Below are 21,197 nucleotides of genomic sequence, written 5' to 3'. Positions count from 1 at the left end.
AAATACTTGAATTACTTGAAAAAAAAAAATACTTGAATTACTTGACACATTGGAAAGAATTAACAAAAAAACAGAGCAAACTAGAATGCTATTTGGCCCTAAACAGAGAGTACACAGTAGCAGAATACCTGGCCACTGTGACTGACCCAAACTTAAGGAAAGCTTTGACTATGTACAGACTCAGTGAGCATAGCCTTGCTATTGAGAAAGACCGCTGTAGACAGACCTGGCTCTCAAGAGAAGACAGGCTATGTGCTCACTGCCCACAAAATGAGGTGGAAACTGAGCTGCACTTCCTAACCTCCTGTCCAATGTATGACCATATTAGAGACACATATTTCCCTCAGATTACACAGATCCACAAAGAATTCGAAAACAAATCCAATTTTGATAAACTCCCAGCAGCAATATTTGCATCACAGCAGCAATATTTGTGACCTGTTGCCACAAGAAAAGGTCAACCAGTGAAGAACAAACACCATTGTAAATACAACCCATATTTATGCTTATTTATTTTCCCTTGTGTTCTTTAACCATTTGTACATTGTTACAACACTGTATATATATAATGACATTTGTAATGTCTTTATTGTTTTGAAACTTCTGTGAGTGTAATGTTTACTGTTAATTTGTATTGTTTATTTCACTTTTGTATATTATCTACCTCACTTGCTTTGGCAATGTTAACATGTTTCCCATGCCAATACAGCCCCTGGAATTGAATTGAATTGAGAGAGAGGCTAGCATTTTTCAACAGTGATTGTTTTTTTTCTGTGGGCTCACTGGCCACCAGGAGAAACACAAGCCCCCCTGGTTTCTGCTTGAGAAGACCAACACACAACTAAACAGTAGCAATACAAGAATCATCTCCCCTCCCTGCCACTCTCATTGTCTTGGTGTGTTTAAGAAAAGCTGTCTCTAATGAGGGGCTAATAGGTGAGATTCAGCCCCAATTCAGTTCCTCTCCGGGGGTATTGTTGGTATTGTAACGGCTGCCTGGGCTCCAGCTGTAGAGTCTGCGGGGGACATACGTGTGAATGGGGATGACATGCAAATCTATTGGGCTAAAACAAGGTTCTTTTGTATTGACTGTCAATGACAATCAAGAGGTTGAGAGGGGTGTTGGTGGGGTGGGTAGTGGACACTGAGGTTGGTAGGGGTGTTGGTGGGGAGTGGACACTGAGGTTGGTAGGGGTGTTGGTGGGGTGGGTAGTGGACACTGAGGTTGGTAGGGGTGTTGGTGGGTGGGTAGTGGACACTGAGGTTGGTAGGGGTGTTGGTGGGGAGTGGACACTGAGGTTGGTAGGGGTGTTGGTGGGGTGGGTAGTGGACACTGAGGTTGGTAGGGGTGTTGGTGGGGTGGGTAGTGGACACTGAGGTTGGTAGGGGTGTTGGTGGGGAGTGGACACTGAGGTTGGTAGGGGTGTTGGTGGGGTGGGTAGTGGACACTGAGGTTGGTAGGGGTGTTGGTGGGGTGGGTAGTGGACACTGAGGTTGGTAGGGGTGTTGGTGGGGTGGGTAGTGGACACTGAGGTTGCGAGGGGTGTTGGTGGGGTGGGTAGTGGACACTGAGGTTGAGAGGGGTGTTGGTGGGGTGGGGTAGTGGACACTGAGGTTGAGAGGGGTGTTGGTAGGGTGGGCAGTGTACACTGAGGTTGAGAGGGGTGTTGGTAGGGTGGGTAGTGGACACTGAGGTTGAGAGGGGTGTTGGTAGGGTGGGTAGTGGACACTGAGGTTGAGAGGGGTGTGGGTAGTGTGGGTAGTGGACACTGAGGTTGAGAGGGGTGTTGGTAGGGTGGGTAGTGGACACTGAGGTTGAGAGGGGTGTTGGTAGGGTGGGTAGTGTACACTGAGGTTGAGAGGGGTGTTGGTAGGGTGGGTAGTGGACACTGAGGTTGAGAGGGGTGTTGGTAGGGTGGGTAGTGTACACTGAGGTTGAGAGGGGTGTTGGTAGGGTGGGTAGTGGACACTGAGGTTGAGAGGGGTGTTGGTAGGGTGGGTAGTGGACACTGAGGTTGAGAGGGGTGTTGGTAGGGTGGGTAGTGGACACTGAGGTTGAGAGGGGTGTTGGTAGTGTGGGTAGTGGACACTGAGGTTGCGAGGGGTGTTGGTAGGGTGGGTAGTGGACACTGAGGTTGAGAGGGGTGTTGGTAGTGTGGGTAGTGGACACTGAGGTTGAGAGGGGTGTTGGTAGGGTGGGTAGTGGACACTGAGGTTGAGAGGGGTGTGGGTAGTGTACACTATCTCTCTCTCTCTCTCTGCTCCCCCTAGTCTTTCATTCTGCCCACCTCCACTGTCTACATTAGTGTTGTTTGTAGGCTGGCTAGTCTTTCATTCTGCCCACCTCCACTGTCTACATTAGTGTTGTTTGTAGGCTGGCTAGTCTTTCATTCTGCCCACCTCCACTGTCTACATTAGTGTTGTTTGTAGGCTGGCTAGTCTTTCATTCTGCCCACCTCCACTGTCTACATTAGTGTTGTTTGTAGGCTGGCTAGTCTTTCATTCTGCCCACCTCCACTGTCTACATTAGTGTTGTTTGTAGGCTGGCTAGTCTTTCATTCTGCCCACCTCCACTGTCTACATTAGTGTTGTTTGTAGGCTGGCTAGTCTTTCATTCTGCCCACCTCCACTGTCTACATTAGTGTTGTTTGTAGGCTGGCTAGTCTTTCATTCTGCCCACCTCCACTGTCTACATTAGTGTTGTTTGTAGGCTGGCTAGTCTTTCATTCTGCCCACCTCCACTGTCTACATTAGTGTTGTTTGTAGGCTGGCTAGTCTTTCATTCTGCCCACCTCCACTGTCTACATTAGTGTTGTTTGTAGGCTGGCTAGTCTTTCATCTGTCCAGTGTTTTTATGTTCTGTGCTCTTCAGCACAAAGGCTCCTCTACCTCACCTCTGGGTTGGTTTTGATGAGTACACCAATTGTAAAGGGGTCTCCATAGAAACAGGTGCAGGAACCTCCTCTGTTCCTGACTGAAGATGCACACACACACACACGCACGCACGCATGTACACACTAACACACACACACACACATGCATGAGTTACAAGACAATGCAAGCCGACCACACACACACACACACACACACACACACACACACACACACACACACACACACACACACACACACACACACACACACACACACACACACACACACACACAAGTAACAGACAATACAAGCCAACCACACACACACATGCATGAGTTACAAGACAATGCAAGCCGACCACACACACACACACACACACACAAGTAACAGACAATACAAGCCAACCACACACACACATGAGTAACAGACAATACAAGCCAACCACACACACATGAGTAACAGACAATACAAGACAACCACACACACATGAGTAACAGACAATGCAAGACAACCACACACACACACACATGAGTAACAGACAAGGCAAGACAACCACACAGACACACATGAGTAACAGACAATACAAGCCAACCACACACACACACGAGTAACAGACAATACAAGCCAACCACACACACACACATGAGTAACAGACAATACAAGCCAACCACACACACATGAGTAACAGACAATACAAGACAACCACACACACATTAGTAACAGACAATACAATCCAACCACACACACATGAGTAACAGACAATACAAGACAACCACACACACATGAGTAACAGACAATACAATCCAACCACACACATGAGTAACAGACAATACAAGACAACCACACACACATGAGTAACAGACAATACAATCCAACCACACACACATGAGTAACAGACAATACAAGACAACCACACACACATGAGCAACAGACAATACAATCCAACCACACACACATGAGTAACAGACAATACAATCCAACCACACACACATGAGTAACAGACAATACAATCCAACCACACACACATGAGTAACAGACAATACAATCCAACCACACACACATGAGTAACAGACAATCCAATCCAACCACACACACATGAGTAACAGACAAATCAAGACAACCACACACACATGAGTAACAGACAATACAATCCAACCACACACACATGAGTAACAGACAATGCAAGACAACCAACCACACACACATGAGTAACAGACAATACAATCCAACCACACACACATGAGTAACAGACAATCCAATCCAACCACACACACATGAGTAACAGACAAATCAAGACAACCACACACACATGAGTAACAGACAATCCAATCCAACCACACACACATGAGTAACAGACAAATCAAGACAACCACACACACATGAGTAACAGACAATACAATCCAACCACACACACATGAGTAACAGACAAATCAAGACAACCACACACACATGAGTAACAGACAATACAATCCAACCACACACACATGAGTAACAGACAAATCAAGACAACCACACACACATGAGTAACAGACAATACAATCCAACCACACACACATGAGTAACAGACAATACAATCCAACCACACACACATGAGTAACAGACAAATCAAGACAACCACACACACATGAGTAACAGACAAATCAAGACAACCACACACACATGAGTAACAGACAAATCAAGACAACCACACACACATGAGTAACAGACAAATCAAGACAACCACACACACATGAGTAACAGACAATGCAAGACAACCACACACACATGAGTAACAGACAAATCAAGACAACCACACACACATGAGTAACAGACAAATCAAGACAACCACACACACATGAGTAACAGACAAATCAAGACAACCACACACACATGAGTAACAGACAAATCAAGACAACCACACACACATGAGTAACAGACAATGCAAGACAACCACACACACATGAGTAACAGACAAATCAAGACAACCACACACACATGAGTAACAGACAAATCAAGACAACCACACACACATGAGTAACAGACAAATCAAGACAACCACACACACATGAGTAACAGACAATACAATCCAACCACACACACATGAGTAACAGACAAATCAAGACAACCACACACACATGAGTAACAGACAAATCAAGACAACCACACACACATGAGTAACAGACAAATCAAGACAATCCACACACACATGAGTAACAGACAAATCAAGACAACCACAAGCTCCTTGGGATTTGTAAGGATGTGCTGGATGTTTATTGTATCAGAGTAACACATTTGTTAATGTGGTAAAAGAGTATACGGTATCTAGTAGTAAGTCAATTAACACACAGAAATATTTAAGAGGGCCAGTTTGCAGTTACGTTGTACTTTGCATAACTAAATACTGTAATAGTTACATATACACACATATTGTCACATATTGTCTCATGTCGTCCTTTCTCCTGCTTTTTAAATCGTCTAGTTTCCGCTGTCAATGCCCTGTGATGGCTATGGATCTGACTATGAACAAACAGCTCCACCGTGTGGTAGTAAGGTGGACACACAGCACACGGGTCAATAATCTACCACTCCAAAACTGTCAGTTGTTGGCTATTCAGAATGTTCCGAAAGAACTGCTCCCAGAGGCGGTCCTGTAGTCAGCTGCTACTCTTGTTCCAACCCAGTAATAATTCGTCATATTCAACTAATCAACTTTAAACACTTGTTTAGTTGAATCATATCTGTTAGTGCAGTTCACTTTTTTTTATGAAGAAAGACTAACTAGTGTTTGTTCAATTCGTTGTCTATCAGGTTTTATTCAGCTCGTTTCATCAAACTGTGAATCACTGAGTCACTTTCTCAATGAATCTTCCCTCGCTTTTTTGTGTCCTCTCTCCTCGCACCCTTCTCAAGACGTATCGGAGAAAGTCTGAACAGGGGGAGGCCCTCCTCGGATACGCTCGAGCAGGAGGCGGGGAGCTGGAATGCGAGGAATTGAGGTACAATGAGTTGAGTCTGACTGTTATTTGACTATGCTGCCCATTTCCAGTTTTATTCTGCCGCTAGTTGAATCATTCATTTATAGTTTTCTTCGACAGCTCGTTGAATCATCCATGTATAGTTTATCTTCACCACTAGATGGCAGGCTAACCCTTCTCCTTATCAGACAGACACAGTCTTAGATTTATTTTATAACAAATTATCTACAAAATATATATTTTAAACATGCTACTATTCAATAGCATGATCTGATATAAGTAAAGTGTAACAAATACAATACACTGCAACAAAAATAAGGTCTCTTTGCAGTTCTATATAGAACCTTTTTGAGAGCCATACATGAAGCGGGATATTGAACCCTTCCGCTTTATATGCATTGACTGTAATTGGCTTTTGAAATATAAGAGAAACGACTAAATGTGAAAATGTAAATGAAACTTTCTCCAAAGTCAAATATGTTTTGATGGAGAACTGCATTACGCATTGGTCTTATCCTCATACCTGCCATATGTTTTGATGGAGAACTGCATTACGCATTGGTCTTATCCTCATACCTGCCATATGTTTTGATGGAGAACTGCATTACGCATTGGTCTTATCCTCATACCTGCCATATGTTTTGATGGAGAACTGCATTACGCATTGGTCTTATCCTCATACCTGCCATATGTTTTGATGGAGAACTGCATTACGCATTGGTCTTATCCTCATACCTGCCATATGTTTTGATGGAGAACTGCATTACGCATTGGTCTTATCCTCATACCTGCCATATGTTTTGATGGAGAACTGCATTACGCATTGGTCTTATCCTCATACCTGCCATATGTTTTGATGGAGAATCTGCATTACGCATTGGTCTTATCCTCATACCTGCCATATGTTTTGATGGAGATCTGCATTACGCATTGGTCTTATCCTCATACCTGCCATATGTTTTGATGGAGAACTGCATTACGCATTGGTCTTATCCTCATACCTGCCATATGTTTTGATGGAGATCTGCATTACGCATTGGTCTTATCCTCATACCTGCCATATGTTTTGATGGAGAACTGCATTACGCATTGGTCTTATCCTCATACCTGCCATATGTTTTGATGGAGAACTGCATTACGCATTGGTCTTATCCTCATACCTGCCATATGTTTTGATGGAGAACTGCATTACGCATTGGTCTTATCCTCATACCTGCCATATGTTTTGATGGAGAACTGCATTACGCATTGGTCTTATCCTCATACCTGCCATATGTTTGATGGAGAACTGCATTACGCATTGGTCTTATCCTCATACCTGCCATATGTTTTGATGGAGAACTGCATTACGCATTGGTCTTATCCTCATACCTGCCATATGTTTTGATGGAGAACTGCATTACGCATTGGTCTTATCCCCATACCTGCATATGTTTTGATGGAGAACGTCATTAGCTTGGTCTTATCCTCATACCTGCCATATGTTGTGATGGAGAACTGCATTACGCATTGGTCGTATCCTCATACTGCCATATGTTTTGATGGAGAACTGCATTACGCATTGGTCTTATCCTCATACCTGCCATATGTTTTGATGGAGAACCTGCATTACGCATTGGTCTTATCCTCATACCTGCCATATGTTTTGATGGAGAGACTGCATTACGCATTGGTCTTATCCTCATACCTGCCATATGTTTTGATGGAGAACTGCATTACGCATTGGTCTTATCCTCATACCTGCCATATGTTTTGATGAGAACTGCATTACGCATTGGTCTTATCCTCATACCTGCCATATGTTTTGATGGAGAACTGCATTACGCATTGGTCTTATCCTCATACCTGCCATATGTTTTGATGGAGAACTGCATTACGCATTGGTCTTATCCTCATACCTGCCATAATGTTTTGATGGAGAACTGCATTACGCATTGGTCTTATCCTCATACCTGCCATATGTTTGATGGAGAACTGCATTACGCATTGGTCTTATCCTCATACCTGCCATATGTTTTGATGGAGAACTGCATTACGCATTGGTCTTATCCTCATACCTGCCATATGTTTGATGGAGAACTGCATTACGCATTGGTCTTATCCTCATACCTGCCATAATGTTTTGATGGAGAACTGCATTACGCATTGGTCTTATCCTCATACCTGCCATATGTTTTGATGGAGAACTGGCAATTACGCATTGGTCTTATCCTCATACCTGCCATAGTGTTTTGAATGGAGAACTGCATTACGCATTGGTCTTAATCCTCATACCTGCCATATGTTTGATGGAGAACTGCATTACGCATTGGTCTTATCCTCATACCTGCCATATGTTTTGATGGAGAATCTGCATTACGCATTGGTCTTATCCTCATACCTGCCATATGTTTTGATGGAGAACTGCATTACGCATTGGTCTTATCCTCATACCTGCCATATGTTTTGATGGAGAACTGCATTACGCATTGGTCTTATCCTCATACCTGCCATATGTTTTGATGGGAGAACTGCCATTACGCATTGGTCTTATCCTCATACCTGCCATATGTTTGATGGAGAACTGCATTACGCATTGGTCTTATCCTCATACCTGCCATATGTTTGTGATGGAAGAAACTGCATTACGCATTGGTCTTATCCTCATACCTGCCATATGTTTGATGGAGAACTGCATTTACGCAATTGGTCTTATCCTCATACCTCTGCCATAATGTTTTGATGGAGAAGCTGCATTACGCATTGGTCTTATCCTCAATACCTGCCATATAGTTTTGAACTGGAGAACTGCCGATTACGCATTGGTCTTATCCCTCATACCTGCCATAATGTTTTGAAATGAGAACTTCATTACGCCATCGGTACTTAATCCTCATACCTGCCATAGTTTTGATGGAGAAACTGCATTAACGCATTGGTCTTACCTCATACCTGCCATATGTTTGATGGAGAACTTGTCTTATCCTCATACCCATATGTTTTGATGGAGATCTGCATTACGCATTGGTCTTATCCTCATACCTGCATATGTTTTGATGGAGAACTGCATTACGCATTGGTCTTATCCTCATACCTGCCATATGTTTTGATGGAGAACTGCATTACGCATTGGTCTTATCCTCATACCTGCCATATGTTTGATGGAGAACTGCATTACGCATTGGTCTTATCCTCATACCTGCCATATGTTTTGATGGAGAACTGCATTACGCATTGGTCTTATCTCATACCTGCCATATGTTTTGATGGAGAACTGCATTACGCATTGGTCTTATCCTCATACCTGCCATATGTTTTGATGGAGAACTGCATTACGCATTGGTCTTATCCTCATACCTGCCATATGTTTTGATGGAGAACTGCATTACGCATTGGTCTTATCCTCATACCTGCCATATGTTTTGATGGAGAAACTGCATTACGCATTGGTCTTATCCTCATACCTGCCATATGTTTGATGGAGAACTGCATTACGCATTGGTCTTATCCTCATACCTGCCATATGTTTTGATGGAGAACTGCATTACGCATTGGTCTTATCCTCATACCTGCCATATGTTTTGATGGAGAACTTGCATTACGCATTGGTCTTATCCTCATACCTGCCATATGTTTTGATGGAGAACTGCATTAACGCATTGGTCCTTATCCTCATACCTGCCATATGTTTGATGGAGAACTGCATTACGCATTGGTCTTATCCTCATACCTGCCATATGTTTTGATGAGAACGGCATTACCATGGTCTTATCTCATACTGCCAGTATTTTTATGGAGAACTGCTTACCATGGTCTTATCCTCATACCTGCCATATGTTTTGATGGAGACTGCATTACGCATTGGTCTTATCCTCATACCTGCCATATGTTTTGATGGAGAACTGCATTACGCATTGGTCTTATCCTCATACCTGCCATATGTTTTTGATGGAGAAACTGCATTACTTACGCATTGGTCTTATCCTCATACCTGCCATATGTTTTGATGGAGAACTGCATTACGCATTGGTCTTATCCTCATACCTGCCATATGTTTTGATGGAGAACTGCATTACGCATTGGTCTTATCCTCATACCTGCCCATATGTTTTGATGGAGAACTGCATTACGCATTGGTCTTATCCTCATACCTGCCATATGTTTTGATGGAGAACTGCATTACGCATTGGTCTTATCCTCATACCTGCCATATGTTTTGATGGAGAACTGCATTACGCATTGGTCTTATCCTCATACCGCCATATGTTTTGATGGAGAACTGCATTACGCATTGGTCTTATCCTCATACCTGCCATATGTTTTGATGGAGAACTGCATTACGCATTGGTCTTATCCTCATACCTGCCATATGTTTTGATGGAGAACTGCATTACGCATTGGTCTTATCCTCATACCTGCCATATGTTTTGATGGAGAACTGCATTACGCATTGGTCTTATCCTCATACCTGCCATATGTTTTGATGGAGAACTGCATTACGCATTGGTCTTATCCTCATACCTGCCATATGTTTTGATGGAGAACTGCATTACGCATTGGTCTTATCCTCATACCTGCCATATGTTTTGATGGAGAACTGCATTACGCATTGGTCTTATCCTCATACCTGCCATATGTTTTGATGGAGAACTGCATTACGCATTGGTCTTATCCTCATACCTGCCATATGTTTTGATGGAGAACTGCATTACGCATTGGTCTTATCCTCATACCTGCCATATGTTTTGATGGAGAACTGCATTACGCATTGGTCTTATCCTCATACCTGCCATATGTTTTGATGGAGAACTGCATTACGCATTGGTCTTATCCTCATACCTGCCATATGTTTTGATGGAGAACTGCATTACGCATTGGTCTTATCCTCATACCTGCCATATGTTTTGATGGAGAACTGCATTACGCATTGGTCTTATCCTCATACCTGCCATATGTTTTGATGGAGAACTGCATTACGCATTGGTCTTATCCTCATACCTGCCATATGTTTTGATGGAGAACTGCATTACGCATTGGTCTTATCCTCATACCTGCCATATGTTTTGATGGAGATCTGCATTACGCATTGGTCTTATCCTCCTTTCTCTCTCTTCAGACACACAGGCAGGTAGCAAGAGACATTTTAACATACCAATTAGGATCTGGCTAAAAAATACTTGAATTACTTGAAAGAAAAAAAATACTTGAATTACTTGACACATTGGAAAGAATTAACAAAAAAACAGAGCAAACTAGAATGCTATTTGGCCCTAAACAGAGAGTACACAGTAGCAGAATACCTGGCCACTGTGACTGACCCAAACTTAAGGAAAGCTTTGACTATGTACAGACTCAGTGAGCATAGCCTTGCTATTGAGAAAGACCGCTGTAGACAGACCTGGCTCTCAAGAGAAGACAGGCTATGTGCTCACTGCCCACAAAATGAGGTGGAAACTGAGCTGCACTTCCTAACCTCCTGTCCAATGTATGACCATATTAGAGACACATATTTCCCTCAGATTACACAGATCCACAAAGAATTCGAAAACAAATCCAATTTTGATAAACTCCCAGCAGCAATATTTGCATCACAGCAGCAATATTTGTGACCTGTTGCCACAAGAAAAGGTCAACCAGTGAAGAACAAACACCATTGTAAATACAACCCATATTTATGCTTATTTATTTTCCCTTGTGTTCTTTAACCATTTGTACATTGTTACAACACTATATATATATAATGACATTTGTAATGTCTTTATTGTTTTGAAACTTCTGTGAGTGTAATGTTTACTGTTAATTTGTATTGTTTATTTCACTTTTGTATATTATCTACCTCACTTGCTTTGGCAATGTTAACATGTTTCCCATGCCAATACAGCCCCTGGAATTGAATTGAATTGAGAGAGAGGCTAGCATTTTTCAACAGTGATTGTTTTTTTTCTGTGGGCTCACTGGCCACCAGGAGAAACACAAGCCCCCCTGGTTTCTGCTTGAGAAGACCAACACACAACTAAACAGTAGCAATACAAGAATCATCTCCCCTCCCCTGCCACTCTCATTGTCTTGGTGTGTTTAAGAAAAGCTGTCTCTAATGAGGGGCTAATAGGTGAGATTCAGCCCCAATTCAGTTCCTCTCCGGGGGTATTGTTGGTATTGTAACGGCTGCCTGGGCTCCAGCTGTAGAGTCTGCGGGGGACATACGTGTGAATGGGGATGACATGCAAATCTATTGGGCTAAAACAAGGTTCTTTTGTATTGACTGTCAATGACAATCAAGAGGTTGAGAGGGGTGTTGGTGGGGTGGGTAGTGGACACTGAGGTTGGTAGGGGTGTTGGTGGGGAGTGGACACTGAGGTTGGTAGGGGTGTTGGTGGGGTGGGTAGTGGACACTGAGGTTGGTAGGGGTGTTGGTGGGGTGGGTAGTGGACACTGAGGTTGGTAGGGGTGTTGGTGGGGAGTGGACACTGAGGTTGGTAGGGGTGTTGGTGGGGTGGGTAGTGGACACTGAGGTTGGTAGGGGTGTTGGTGGGGTGGGTAGTGGACACTGAGGTTGGTAGGGGTGTTGGTGGGGAGTGGACACTGAGGTTGGTAGGGGTGTTGGTGGGGTGGGTAGTGGACACTGAGGTTGGTAGGGGTGTTGGTGGGGTGGGTAGTGGACACTGAGGTTGGTAGGGGTGTTGGTGGGGTGGGTAGTGGACACTGAGGTTGCGAGGGGTGTTGGTGGGGTGGGTAGTGGACACTGAGGTTGAGAGGGGTGTTGGTGGGGTGGGTAGTGGACACTGAGGTTGAGAGGGGTGTTGGTAGGGTGGGCAGTGTACACTGAGGTTGAGAGGGGTGTTGGTAGGGTGGGTAGTGGACACTGAGGTTGAGAGGGGTGTTGGTAGGGTGGGTAGTGGACACTGAGGTTGAGAGGGGTGTGGGTAGTGTGGGTAGTGGACACTGAGGTTGAGAGGGGTGTTGGTAGGGTGGGTAGTGGACACTGAGGTTGAGAGGGGTGTTGGTAGGGTGGGTAGTGTACACTGAGGTTGAGAGGGGTGTTGGTAGGGTGGGTAGTGGACACTGAGGTTGAGAGGGGTGTTGGTAGGGTGGGTAGTGGACACTGAGGTTGAGAGGGGTGTTGGTAGGGTGGGTAGTGGACACTGAGGTTGAGAGGGGTGTTGGTAGGGTGGGTAGTGGACACTGAGGTTGAGAGGGGTGTTGGTAGGGTGGGTAGTGGACACTGAGGTTGAGAGGGGTGTTGGTAGTGTGGGTAGTGGACACTGAGGTTGAGAGGGGTGTTGGTAGGGTGGGTAGTGGACACTGAGGTTGAGAGGGGTGTGGGTAGTGTACACTATCTCTCTCTCTCTCTCTGCTCCCCCTAGTCTTTCATTCTGCCCACCTCCACTGTCTACATTAGTGTTGTTTGTAGGCTGGCTAGTCTTTCATTCTGCCCACCTCCACTGTCTACATTAGTGTTGTTTGTAGGCTGGCTAGTCTTTCATTCTGCCCACCTCCACTGTCTACATTAGTGTTGTTTGTAGGCTGGCTAGTCTTTCATTCTGCCCACCTCCACTGTCTACATTAGTGTTGTTTGTAGGCTGGCTAGTCTTTCATTCTGCCCACCTCCACTGTCTACATTAGTGTTGTTTGTAGGCTGGCTAGTCTTTCATTCTGCCCACCTCCACTGTCTACATTAGTGTTGTTTGTAGGCTGGCTAGTCTTTCATTCTGCCCACCTCCACTGTCTACATTAGTGTTGTTTGTAGGCTGGCTAGTCTTTCATTCTGCCCACCTCCACTGTCTACATTAGTGTTGTTTGTAGGCTGGCTAGTCTTTCATTCTGCCCACCTCCACTGTCTACATTAGTGTTGTTTGTAGGCTGGCTAGTCTTTCATTCTGCCCACCTCCACTGTCTACATTAGTGTTGTTTGTAGGCTGGCTAGTCTTTCATTCTGCCCACCTCCACTGTCTACATTAGTGTTGTTTGTAGGCTGGCTAGTCTTTCATCTGTCCAGTGTTTTTATGTTCTGTGCTCTTCAGCACAAAGGCTCCTCTACCTCACCTCTGGGTTGGTTTTGATGAGTACACCAATTGTAAAGGGGTCTCCATAGAAACAGGTGCAGGAACCTCCTCTGTTCCTGACTGAAGATGCACACACACACACACGCACGCACGCATGTACACACTAACACACACACACACACACACACACATGCATGAGTTACAAGACAATGCAAGCCGACCACACACACACACACACACACACACACACACACACACACACACACACACACACACACACACACACACACACACACACACACACACACACACACACACACACACACACAAGTAACAGACAATACAAGCCAACCACACACACACATGCATGAGTTACAAGACAATGCAAGCCGACCACACACACACACACACACACACACACACAAGTAACAGACAATACAAGCCAACCACACACACACATGAGTAACAGACAATACAAGCCAACCACACACACATGAGTAACAGACAATACAAGACAACCACACACACATGAGTAACAGACAATGCAAGACAACCACACACACACACACATGAGTAACAGACAAGGCAAGACAACCACACAGACACACATGAGTAACAGACAATACAAGCCAACCACACACACACACGAGTAACAGACAATACAAGCCAACCACACACACACACATGAGTAACAGACAATACAAGCCAACCACACACACATGAGTAACAGACAATACAAGACAACCACACACACATTAGTAACAGACAATACAATCCAACCACACACACATGAGTAACAGACAAATCAAGACAACCACACACACATGAGTAACAGACAATGCAAGACAACCACACACACATGAGTAACAGACAAATCAAGACAACCACACACACATGAGTAACAGACAAATCAAGACAACCACACACACATGAGTAACAGACAAATCAAGACAACCACACACACATGAGTAACAGACAATACAATCCAACCACACACACATGAGTAACAGACAAATCAAGACAACCACACACACATGAGTAACAGACAAATCAAGACAACCACACACACATGAGTAACAGACAAATCAAGACAACCACACACACATGAGTAACAGACAAATCAAGACAACCACAAGCTCCTTGGGATTTGTAAGGATGTGCTGGATGTTTATTGTATCAGAGTAACACATTTGTTAATGTGGTAAAAGAGTATACGGTATCTAGTAGTAAGTCAATTAACACACAGAAATATTTAAGAGGGCCAGTTTGCAGTTACGTTGTACTTTGCATAACTAAATACTGTAATAGTTACATATACACACATATTGTCACATATTGTCTCATGTCGTCCTTTCTCCTGCTTTTTAAATCGTCTAGTTTCCGCTGTCAATGCCCTGTGATGGCTATGGATCTGACTATGAACAAACAGCTCCACCGTGTGGTAGTAAGGTGGACACACAGCACACGGGTCAATAATCTACCACTCCAAAACTGTCAGTTGTTGGCTATTCAGAATGTTCCGAAAGAACTGCTCCCAGAGGCGGTCCTGTAGTCAGCTGCTACTCTTGTTCCAACCCAGTAATAATTCGTCATATTCAACTAATCAACTTTAAACACTTGTTTAGTTGAATCATATCTGTTAGTGCAGTTCACTTTTTTTTATGAAGAAAGACTAACTAGTGTTTGTTCAATTCGTTGTCTATCAGGTTTTATTCAGCTCGTTTCATCAAACTGTGAATCACTGAGTCACTTTCTCAATGAATCTTCCCTCGCTTTTTTGTGTCCTCTCTCCTCGCACCCTTCTCAAGACGTATCGGAGAAAGTCTGAACAGGGGGAGGCCCTCCTCGGATACGCTCGAGCAGGAGGCGGGGAGCTGGAATGCGAGGAATTGAGGTACAATGAGTTGAGTCTGACTGTTATTTGACTATGCTGCCCATTTCCAGTTTTATTCTGCCGCTAGTTGAATCATTCATTTATAGTTTTCTTCGACAGCTCGTTGAATCATCCATGTATAGTTTATCTTCACCACTAGATGGCAGGCTAACCCTTCTCCTTATCAGACAGACACAGTCTTAGATTTATTTTATAACAAATTATCTACAAATATATATTTTAAACATGCTACTATTCAATAGCATGATCTGATATAAGTAAAGTGTAACAAATACAATACACTGCAACAAAAATAAGGTCTCTTTGCAGTTCTATATAGAACCTTTTTGAGAGCCATACATGAAGCGGGATATTGAACCCTTCCGCTTTATATGCATTGACTGTAATTGGCTTTTGAAATATAAGAGAAACGACTAAATGTGAAAATGTAAATGAAACTTTCTCCAAAGTCAAATATGTTTTGATGGAGAACTGCATTACGCATTGGTCTTATCCTCATACCTGCCATATGTTTTGATGGAGAACTGCATTACGCATTGGTCTTATCCTCATACCTGCCATATGTTTTGATGGAGAACTGCATTACGCATTGGTCTTATCCTCATACCTGCCATATGTTTTGATGGAGAACTGCATTACGCATTGGTCTTATCCTCATACCTGCCATATGTTTTGATGGAGAACTGCATTACGCATTGGTCTTATCCTCATACCTGCCATATGTTTTGATGGAGAACTGCATTACGCATTGGTCTTATCCTCATACCTGCCATATGTTTTGATGGAGAACTGCATTACGCATTGGTCTTATCCTCATACCTGCCATATGTTTTGATGGAGAACTGCATTACGCATTGGTCTTATCCTCATACCTGCCATATGTTTTGATGGAGAACTGCATTACGCATTGGTCTTATCCTCATACCTGCCATATGTTTTGATGGAGAACTGCATTACGCATTGGTCTTATCCTCATACCTGCCATATGTTTTGATGGAGAACTGCATTACGCATTGGTCTTATCCTCATACCTGCCATATGTTTTGATGGAGAACTGCATTACGCATTGGTCTTATCCTCATACCTGCCATATGTTTTGATGGAGAACTGCATTACGCATTGGTCTTATCCTCATACCTGCCATATGTTTTGATGGAGAACTGCATTACGCATTGGTCTTATCCTCATACCTGCCATATGTTTTGATGGAGAACTGCATTACGCATTGGTCTTATCCTCATACCTGCCATATGTTTTGATGGAGAACTGCATTACGCATTGGTCTTATCCTCATACCTGCCATATGTTTTGATGGAGAACTGCATTACGCATTGGTCTTATCCTCATACCTGCCATATGTTTTGATGGAGAACTGCATTACGCATTGGTCTTATCCTCATACCTGCCTGTGTGTCTGAAGAGAGAGAACGAGTACATGATATAAGAGGAGAGAGAGAGAGAGAGCGAGAGAGAGAGAGAGAAGCCTACCTAGGCTAGGTATGTAACATTGAGGAGCAGAGCGCAGCAGCGCTTATGCAGCACGTTGCAGCCGTTAACATTCCTCGTGTGTTCCAGTTCACAAATGTAGTCAAACAAACACTGCCTACCATTCATCAACTGGCCACCCACAACAATCGGATATTACTTTCCTTCTTCTCTTTGTTTGTGACCATTTGAGTGGTCAACCCCGCGGTCTAAAAGTGGAGCCCCGAGGATCTCGGATCGGCGCGCTCCTACAGGGGCTCGGAGGCGCGCCCGGGGCTTCCAGATTTTTGCCCGGTTTCGTCGCAGCGGAGACCGATGCCTCGAATCGCCGAGACCGGAGAGGGTCTCAACGGTCTAGAACGCCAGCGACGAGGGGTCGTCTGGCGCCACAGAACACCTTCCTAGACACAATTGCAAACCGTTTTGATGGGACCCGTAAGTAGCCACTCCACTGGCGCCTTTCTGCCAGGTGACGCGCATACACACAAAACGCTATGCGCGTCAAGTCTAGGAAATGTTTTCAAACACATTTTATTGTAAAAAAAAAAGAAAGAATATGCAACCCTTATGTAGCAATATATTATAAGAACGTGTCTCAAGGACCTGAGGTGTCCTGATGCGTTGATGTTTATCTCGGACAGGGCTCTCATAGTTACATGAGTTACATGAGTTCTCATAGTTACATGAGTAACATAGTTAGACGTTTTCCGATGTTCCTTTGACATGACTGTAGTTTTACAGGGCCATGTATTACATCCCAGGAGGCAAGCTCCTCTTAACCCTCATATACATGTCTAAAAACTAATCAGATACATGACTAGCTGAACCAGGGGTGAATTGAAGATAGATTACCTGGGATGTGCATATAGGCTAAATGAACTCCAACATACATTAAGACAGATGCAGTCTCCCAGGTAGCCCTGTCTTGCAGTCAGATGACCAAATCGCCCTCTAGTGGCCTCATGGGTGGAATATTATTCATTATTTTTTATAATTAATCAATAAATGTTAGGTTTTTTTAACGCCTAAAATACTGTGTTTTTGTGTTAAACGGTTTGATATATTTCAGTGTTGTGTGATTTATATAAAGTGTAATATTGGGATACAAACTCTAAATGTAATACATTTCAACTCTATATCTGACATGATACAGGTGTCTTCTTTTGTTAAGCCCATAACCATGTGTGTGAGGTGGATACTGTTGTTAAACCCATAACCATGTGTGTGAGGTAGATACTGTTGTTAAGCCCATAACCATGTGTGTGAGGTGGATACTGTTGTTAAGCCCATAACCATGTGTGTGAGGTGGATACTGTTGTTAAACCCATAACCATGTGTGTGAGGTGGATACTGTTGCTAAGCCCATAACCATGTGTGTGAGGTGGATACTGTTGTTAAGCCCATAACCATGTGTGTGAGGTGGATACTGTTGTTAAATCCATAACCATGTGTGTGAGGTGGATACTGTTGTTAAGCCCATAACCATGTGTGTGAGGTGGATACTGTTGTTACAAAGTAGATTTGTTTAAGACGACCAAGAAACGGTCTGTGTGACCCTGGTTTAGTCCACTGCAGTAAATTAATTAGTAAAGTCGTGTGTACTGGATTTCCCCATGGCTTTCAAACGCCATAATATTACAGTGTGTGTGTGTGTGTGTGTGTGGTGTGTGTGTACCCCTCCCTTGCAGTCTCTTATATGACGGCATGGTAACATCACCATCAACTCCATATTGCAGCCTAACACAGATTGATTTCCCATAACTCCTTTGTGTCAAAGTGGGGCCTTTGGTCTATGGGTGATTAGTGTGTGACAGGTGAGGGGGTGGTGTAGGTAGGTAGGTGTTGACCTAATATGACAGTCTCAGGACGGTTACAAAGCCCAGTGTAATGGCAGCACTGAGACAGCTTTCCACAACACTGCACATGCTGGGGAAGGGTTGACGTTGTACTTGCTGTTCCTCACATGTGCAGCCGGGAGGCTGTGTTTGTGTTTGTCTCAGAGAGCTAAAACAGAATAAGAGAGGGAGAAAGAGTAAGACAGAGAGACTCAGAGACCTGTCAGTGTGGTGCTAGGACAACAATCTGTCCCTCAACATCTGTAAGACCAAGGAGCTGATCATAGACTACAAGAGAAATAGGGGAGAGCACGCCCCCATCCACATTGACAAAAGCTGGAGCGGGTCGAGAGCTTCAAGTTCCTTGGCGTCTACATCACTAAGGACGTAACATGGTCCACTCACACCCACACAGTCGTGAAGAGGGCACAGCTCCTCTTCCCCCTCAGGAGGATGAAAACATTTGACATGGGCCTCAAAAAGTCCTCAAAAAGTTATACAGCTGCACCACCGAGAGCATCTTGATTGGCTGCATCACCGCTTGGTATGGCAAATGCACCGCAAAGCACTACAGAGGTTTGTGTGGACAGCCCAGTACATCACTGGGGCTGAGCTCCCTGCCACCCAGGACCTCTATACATTCTTTATGTCATCTCGCTCTCATGCTTCCAACTGCTGGATGAGTTGTATTGTAATATCAAGCATAATAATCTCTTCCATTGACTTCAAATCAGGAGCCACGTGCCTCAGTGTACCAGGGCTTCTGAATGGCTGTCTATAAGCACAGCACAGTCTCTTCCTCTCCTCTCTTCCTGTGATACCTTACTGTTGGTGGCTCCTGGATTGACAGATCTCTAGGTCTTGGTGTTCAAGTCCAAGGCAAATGAGATGGATACCACAGAAATAATCTGTGATAATCCATTCATGTGCAGAGATAGGAATGGATTATAGCAGATTATTTTGTAGCGTCCTGTCCATCTCATTGAGTATGGACATTACTAGGATCACATGTTGTCATGGTTACTAAGGTGGGGTAGTCATTGAGTATGGATGAGATCAGATGGGAACCACAGCTGTGCAGCAACTTTAGATATTACTAGGATCACCTCTTTTCATTGTAGCTGAGGTGGGGTAGTCATTGTTTTTATCCCCATCAGAGATTAAAAGCATTACATTTTTGGCCATTTCTTTCCCTCCCTCCCTCCCTCCCTCCCTCCCTCCCTCCCTCCCTCCCTCCCTCCCTCCCTCCCTCCCTCCCTCCCTCCCTCCCTCCCTCCCTCCCTCCCTCCCTCCCTCCCTCCCTCCCTCCCTCCCTCCCTCCCTCTCTATATTATACACATTCTTCACAGTGAGTGCCCCAGTCCTACAGATCCTATTTCTGTAAAGGACTCAACATCTCCTGCAGAGTGAATTGTTCTCCTGTAGAGCCCCTAAAGCCTACTAATCAAACAACTAAATTACCCATAGAAATATTAAAGAGGCCGTATCTCCGTCAAGCGCCAGGCAGCGCCACTCCAATCCCCCTACCACCCTTGACTCAAACAGGAACTGCATTTATATGTAATTGATGTCTTGACTTCATTCATGCATGAATTAACACAGTTCTGTTTGTTGCCTTTGGCCCCTGATGCCCTTAATTTAAGCCAAGCTATGTGATTTGTTAGGTTTGCTCTTTCGTTCCCATACTCAGCCAGAGACCCGGCTTGGAGCAAAAACACAGCCTCATCGCCCTTCACAAAGACTCACAGAGTCTGGCTTGTAATCCAGAGAAACATATGATTCAACTTTTATGCAAGTTCAAAGGAGGTCTCTTGATGTTCTTTATCCCAGATAGCATTTGAAACTCGTCCCGTCTGTCTGTCTTTCTTTCTTTCTTTCTTTCTTTCTTTCTTTCTTTCTTCTTTCTTTCTTTCTTTCTTTCTTTCTTTCTTCTTCTTTATTTCCTTCGCTCTCTCTCTCTATCTCTCTTCTCTCTTCTCTCTCTCTCCTCTCTCTGTCTCCCCTCTCTCTACTCTCTCTCTCTCTCTCTCTTTGTCTATCTCTTCTCTCTCTGTCTCCCTCTCTCTATCATCTACTCTCTCTCTCTCTCTCTCTCTCTCTCTCTGTCTTCTCTCTACTCTCTCTCTCTCACTCTCTCTCTCTCTCTCTCTCTACTCTCTCTCTCTCTCTCTCT

General features: G+C 44.0%; 1 protein-coding gene across 1 annotated transcript; it reads right to left on the bottom strand.

Annotated features, from left to right (window-relative positions):
* Positions 1 to 1,092: 1,092 nt before the first annotated feature.
* Positions 1,093 to 18,895, bottom strand: LOC116366020 (putative uncharacterized protein DDB_G0290521). Its single transcript, XM_031818312.1, has 3 exons — positions 18,865 to 18,895; positions 12,199 to 12,549; positions 1,093 to 1,649 (listed from the first exon to the last, which is right to left on the bottom strand). The coding sequence occupies exons 1-3, from the start codon at positions 18,893 to 18,895 to the stop codon at positions 1,093 to 1,095; spliced, it is 939 nt and encodes a 312-aa protein (XP_031674172.1).
* Positions 18,896 to 21,197: the final 2,302 nt, after the last annotated feature.

The sequence above is a fragment of the Oncorhynchus kisutch genome, unplaced genomic scaffold (assembly GCF_002021735.2).
Source record: "Oncorhynchus kisutch isolate 150728-3 unplaced genomic scaffold, Okis_V2 scaffold1330, whole genome shotgun sequence".
Classification (NCBI taxonomy): domain Eukaryota; kingdom Metazoa; phylum Chordata; class Actinopteri; order Salmoniformes; family Salmonidae; genus Oncorhynchus; species Oncorhynchus kisutch.
This window is presented reverse-complemented; position numbering and strand designations above follow the sequence as displayed.